Source organism: Musca autumnalis, unplaced genomic scaffold (genome assembly GCF_047663935.1).
Source record: "Musca autumnalis isolate F117 unplaced genomic scaffold, ASM4766393v1 scaffold_1, whole genome shotgun sequence".
NCBI lineage: Eukaryota > Metazoa > Arthropoda > Insecta > Diptera > Muscidae > Musca > Musca autumnalis.
In genome coordinates, this window is record NW_027411644.1 from 251380095 (window position 1) to 251386367 (window position 6273).

General features: G+C 39.6%; 1 protein-coding gene across 1 annotated transcript in view; it reads right to left on the reverse strand.

The window, feature by feature from the left end:
* The window catches only part of Rsod (superoxide dismutase family protein Rsod), a 29193-nt gene extending 23591 nt beyond the window's left edge, over nucleotides 1–5602 (reverse strand). Inside the window, exons 1-2 of the mRNA XM_073960697.1 lie at nucleotides 5204–5602; nucleotides 4789–5088 (exon numbers count right to left, since the gene is read on the reverse strand). Coding sequence (XP_073816798.1) covers nucleotides 4789–5088; nucleotides 5204–5279 — 376 coding nt within the window. The 5' untranslated portion in view covers nucleotides 5280–5602. The remainder of the gene's footprint in view (nucleotides 1–4788; nucleotides 5089–5203) is intronic.
* Between the last annotated feature and the right edge of the window lie 671 nt (nucleotides 5603–6273).

The window sequence follows — 6273 nt, forward strand, 5'->3', positions numbered from 1 at the left end:
CTCGGATGATATGCAGGGGTCGGAATGAGCATAATATTTATATGGAGAAAATTCAAAGTTTTATTCATATGCGACTATCTCTGCTTCCAGTAGGGTATTTCAAAAGGAAAGCCCGTCAATGGAGGAAGAAAATATCTCCTTTACATTAATGCAAAGTGGTTTGGCGTAGGTGTTCAAACATATCGCAGAAAAATATATGCTAGAAATATGTATCCAAACAAATATTTGTTTGGGACTGATGGCAAACAAATATTGGATTGGATCCAAATATAATTTGTTTGTGTCCAAACAAATATATGTTTACAACATTTTGTAACATATCTCAATTTTATATGTTTTGGTACCAACATATTTTTTATGTTAGAACATATTTTTTATGGGTGGAGACAATTTTTGTCAAAGAGAGTAACAACAGGGCTCTCGCAGCTATGGAATGCTGGTTTATAATAAAGAGCTGTAACGCCTTTTTACTTGTTTACACTAACAATGCGATTTTTTTACGTTTGTTGTTGTATTTGTAGCAACGTAAATATGTTCTATGACGTGTAATACAGTTTGTGCATTTTCCGGAATCCATGCTGATGTTGGGTTACTGATAAACTGCTTCTTGTCGTGGGAAGGAGTAGTGCCTATTTGTAGCAACTTAAATATGTTCGTTGCGTGGAACCCGACACTCATATCATACAATCTTCCGCATACATTACGATCTCTGTGCGATCTCGAGGGCGTGGAGTTTCAGAAAGGTAAATGTTAAAGAGCTCAGGAGGAATCAACTCGCCTTGGGGAACTACATGTTTATCTCTACGAGTCTTGGCATGGTTGATTGGGTCGCACGGCCTATTCTAGTTCAATCCTGTTCTGATACATGTGGCTATGGCTTGTAAAAAAGTTTGTGCATTTTCCGGAATCCATGCTGATGTTGGGCTACTGATAAACTGCTTCTTGTCGTGGGAAGGAGTAGTGCCTCTAGGGCCTTCTTTACTGGTGGCGGCCTGTACGATTCTCCGTCTCTGTTGGCATAATTGCCTGTCTTCTGTAGTGCGACCAGCCTGTCAACTTTCGAAGCTTCTGGTACAATATGGGTGGCTAACGACAGATTGAGAATACTTTTAAAATACTCAACTCCAGGTTCATCCAGCTGTGAGGTATCTTATATGGCGTACCAAACTTCTCTTCGCCCTACCACACTCGGGGTGCTCTATAAATTGCCGGCTAAATTAACACGTGCACCTCTTCGGCTCTGTCACAGTCATGCCGTTGAAAGTAACAGCAGTTCTATTATTCTTCCCCTTCATTAACTTATGCTGCATTAGTTCGATAATGCTCGCCTCTAGGACCTTCTTTACTGGTGGCGGCATGTACGATTCTCCGTCTCTGTTGGCATAATTGCCTGTCTTCTGTAGTGCGACCAGCCTGTCAACTTTCGAAGCTTCTGGTACAATATGGGTGGCTAACGACAGATTGAGAATACTTTTAAAATACTCAACTCCAGGTTCATCCAGCTGTGAGGGCTCTTATATGGCGTATCAAACTTCTCTTCGCCCTACCACACTCGGGGTGCTCTATAAATTGCCGGCTAAATTAACACGTGCACCTCTTCGGCTCTGTCACAGTCATGCCGTTTAAAGTAACAGCAGTTCTATCTTCTTCATTAACTTATGCTGCATTAGTTCGATAATGCTCGCCTACTAGTCTGTTAACGTCAAAAGTATGTTCCCTAACTCTTGGGTCTTCTGGGTCGGTAAGCAAATTTCATCACGCTCATTTCCCTCTGCTGGGAAATTTCAGGTATACGACCAACAGGTTAATAGCGAGCGACTGCATTTGTGATAATGCCCCGGAAAGTTATCTCTGCTACCCAATGATCTGAGCCGTTGCGAGTTGAACATTTCGTAACTCTCTGAACCCTTGCCAATCAATTTTCCATGGTCCAGAAAAGTATGAAGTGGTCTGCAGTCAGGTGGTCTGTTAACAGAGACGATGATAGGGAGAGCTAGGTCTGAACCTAGGGATGCCGGGCACGTCGTATATCAGACAGGGTGGCACAATGGCGATGTCTGGCGAGGGAAATATCCTCTTATCCACGTAGGAGAGTTTTTGTTCATCATGCAAAATGTGGAGTTATCAATTTTCATGGCCATCATTGTACCCCATTGGGTCATTGCTTAGGACGGAATGCCAAAGCTCGTGATGATAATTGAAGTCGCCTAGTACCATAAGGTTATTGCCTTCCAAAAGCGGGCTAATATCAAACATATAACGGACACAGCACACAAGTATTCATGAGCGGCATATACATATTAAGCTACTTTACCTCAGCAGTACCATACTCTATTGCTAACCCCATACATGCCACCAGAGTCAAGCACAAGCCAAATAGGTATGTACTGGACATACTGGTGTGCAAGGAAGGAAATTCCTCCTCCCCCGCCTCTTGTACGATCCTTCCACACATCTACAGGTGACGGTGAGCTTTTTTTCCTGGATTACGTTGACCATTAAGTTTCTCCGATTCATAAAATCTACAATTGCCCATGCTTTCTTCCGGAGACGGTTGCAGATAAAAATTATACTGTCGAAAGAGAAGCGCGAGGACTACCTGCTGTAAAAAGTTCGAAACGATGCTAGACATGTCCCTAAACTGCGAATTTGTAAAAATACTTTGAAATCGTGTAAAGGACCGAAGCAGTGGTCCGGTGGAGTCAATATTCGAACATGATTTAAGTGCGAATGAAATATTAGCTTCATTCCCGTACTTTTTAATAGTAAAACTCGTAAAAGACAGAACTGCAAAAAATTTGTTCTCAAACACAAGTTTTTTGAAATAGTTCGTGAACGGAAAAATTGAAAATACGTCAAAAAACTGGAATAAATGTCAAAGTCGGCGTATCAGCCAATCAGACGCCGGCAACCATGTTACTATTTTTTTTACTCGCCCAAATTTGTCGTGTAAAAAGTTTTTAAAGAGAACGTCATTCAGCGCCAGTTTTGTTTAAAGAGACTGTTTTTGTGTACGGGAACGCTTATTCGGGTAAAATGTGTAAAAGTGGTAAAAATTTTAGAAACTTTTTAGTTCTGGAACAAAGCTATTACAATGTTCGAAAATGGATTAATGCCTAATGTCAAACACCCTTTCCCCTTAAAAAGGTCTTACGAAGCACCCTTTCCTCTTAAAAAGGGGTCTTAAGAAGCACCCTTTCCTCTTAAAAAGGGGTCTTAAGAAGCACCCTTTCCTCTTAAAAAAGGGTCTTAAGAAGCAACCTTTCCCCGTAAAAAAGATTCTTAAGTAGCACCCTTTCCCCATAAAAAAGTGTCTTAAGAAGCAGCCTTTCCCCTTAAAAAGGGTCTTAAGAAGCACCCTTTCTCCTTAAAAAGGTTCTAAAGAAGCACCCTGTCCCCTTTAAAAAGGGGTGTTAAGAAGCTCTCTTGCCCCTTAAAAAGGATCTTAAGAAGCACCCTTTCCCCATAAAAAAGTGTCTTAAGAAGCAGCCTTTCCCCTTAAAAAGGGTCTTAAGAAGTACCCTTTCTCCTTAAAAAGGGTCTTAAGAAGCACCCTTTCCCCTTAAAAAGGGTCTTAAGAAGCACCCTTTCCCCTTAAAAAGGGTCTTAAGAAGCACCCTTTCCCCTTAAAAAGGGTCTTAAGAAGCACCCTTTCCCCTTAAAAAGGGTCTTAAGAAGCACCCTTTCCCCTTAAAAAGGTTCTTAAGAAGCACCCTTTCCCCTTAAAAAGGGTCTTAAGAAGCACCCTTTCCCCTTAAAAAGGTTCTTAAGAAGCACCCTTTCCCCTTAAAAAGGGTCTTAAGAAGCACCTTTTCCCCTTAAAAAGGGTCTTAAGAAGCACCCTTTCCCCTTAAAAAGGGTCTCAAGAAGCTCACTTTCTCCTTATAGAGGGTCTTAAGAAGCACCCTTTCTCCTTAAAGAGGGTCTTAAGAAGCACCATTTCCCCTTAAAAAGGTCTTAAGAAGCACCCTTTCTCCTTAAAGAGGGTCTTAAGAAGCACCCTTTCCCCTTAAAAAGGGTCTTAAGAAGCACACTTTCTCCTTAAAGAGGGTCTTAAGAAGCACCCTTTCTCCTTAAAAAGGGTCTAAAGAAGCACCCTGTCCCCTTTAAAAAGGGGTCTTAAGAAGCTCTCTTTCCCCTTAAAAAGGATCTTAAGAAGCATTTTTCCCCTTAAAAAGGGTCTTAAGAAGCATTTTTCCGCTTAAAAAGGATCTTAAGAAGCACCCTTTCCCCATAAAAAAGTGTCTTAAGAAGCAGCCTTTCCCCTTAAAAAGGGTCTTAAGAAGTACCCTTTCTCCTTAAAAAGGGTCTTATGAAGCACCCTTTCTTATGAAGCATCGTTTCCCCTGTAAAGGGTCTTAAGACCCCCCTCCCCTGTAAAGAGTCTTAAGAAAAAAAGTTTTTTCCTCTGTAAAGAGTCTTAAGAAATGCCCTTCCCCCTGTAAAGAGCCTTAAGAAATTGCCTTTCTCCTGGAAAACGTTCATAAGAAGTACCCCGTTGAAAATGGGTCTTAAGAAGCTCCATTTACCCTGAAAAGCACCTTTACCCGGGAAAAGGTATTATGACAAAAAATATTTGGACAAAATCGGTTTTTTTTTTTTTTTTTGATTTTTAATCGATTAATCCATTCAATAATCAGCCGGCCAAACGGATGGATGTGCATTAATAAATCGACCAATTCCCTCTTAACGTATGTGAGGTTTAAAATCGTTATTCCGATGAGTGTAAAATACCTCCATAAGACATGAGAATATATTAGGTGTCTCACAGAGCTATTAACAACTTACCAATCAATTGCATTTCCTTAAACCATGTTGTCGATTCATTTCCCGGCAACACAATATATTCCAAATCATCGTCGAAAGTTAGAACTTGTTCACCCAGACGATCAAGGGCACAACGTTCATTTGTATCGGTATTTGTATAGTCGATGGGGAATTTGCGTACCGACCAACTCCAAACTTGATCCGGATATTGAAGTGTGGTTTGCAATTCCGATATGATTTCCACATGACTGGTATTCACTTGGCGAAAGGTGATTTCGCCGTGTAGGCCATGTTGCGATAAATATGCAATTAAATGTTGTCCTAAAAACAAACAAATATGTCCAAATTTAGACCAAAATGATTCACACGCTGTTGTGGTGGTGATTTCTTTTGCATTTAATAACGCATTCGCAGCCGTTATTAAGCGTCTACATACCCGTAGCTTGTGACGCAATACTCAACAAGACGAAGACAAAGACATCGAAATGTCGACTGTGGCTGGTGATTAACATTTTTGTTATTATTTTGTTGTTTTCTTCTTTGTAGAAATACTTTGTATTATTTTTAGTTTGGGATTTTATGTGATTTTCTTAAACACTAACATTATTTTTATTTACAATACAATTTTCATTTGTTTTTCCTCGGAAAGACTGTTGAATTTCATTTCACTTTCACATTTTTTGTAATTTTATTTCTCATTATTATCGCACTATTGTGTGGATTTCTTTAACGTCAGCAAAACGCAAGCCATAACAAAAACGAAAAAGTATCTCTGTCCGTAACCGTGTCTTAAACTCAACTGAGACTTGTGGCTTAAACAGAGCCAAGACATGGTAGTTAACTGGCTTGAAGGTCTACTTGTTGTTGGTTTAAGCGGAAATGACAAGGCTGAGAGACAGAGAGGGATTGCGAGTACAACAAATGTCTGATTAGAGTTTTTTTATGTCAACCGAAAATGCATTGCACATAATTTTAAGCGGAGAGCAAGAAGTATTATTGTCCATCATGCTACGATGTGTTGCGCATGCTCAATTGTTAGTTATTTTTCTTTTTAGCTTTTTTATTCAGTGTTTTGTTTTGATCGTAGCGTACGTAGATATTGGTTTTCTTGTTTTCCAGCCATCTTACTGTTTAGCCGGTTTCCGTCATAGTAGTTGTCTACATCTTTTGTTGACTACAGGGTGACAATGTGATTTTTTTATTTGAGAAAAGTAGTTATAAAAAATATTACGTTTAGACCGTTCGAACTGAATTTATGTGTACCCATTATAAAACATCTCAATCGACTTCTTTTCCATTTTTATTACAAAAATAAAATGTAATAACCTAATTCCCGCAAACGATGCAGGAATTCCTATATTGTAATACTCTTTACTGGAAACACCTACATATATGGTAAATTTCAAATTTCCTTTACAATTCCATCGAAAACAAGTAAGAAAAGACTATAGTCGGACAGTGCCGACTATCTGATCCACTACCTTTGCATGATCTTTTGGCGAATAA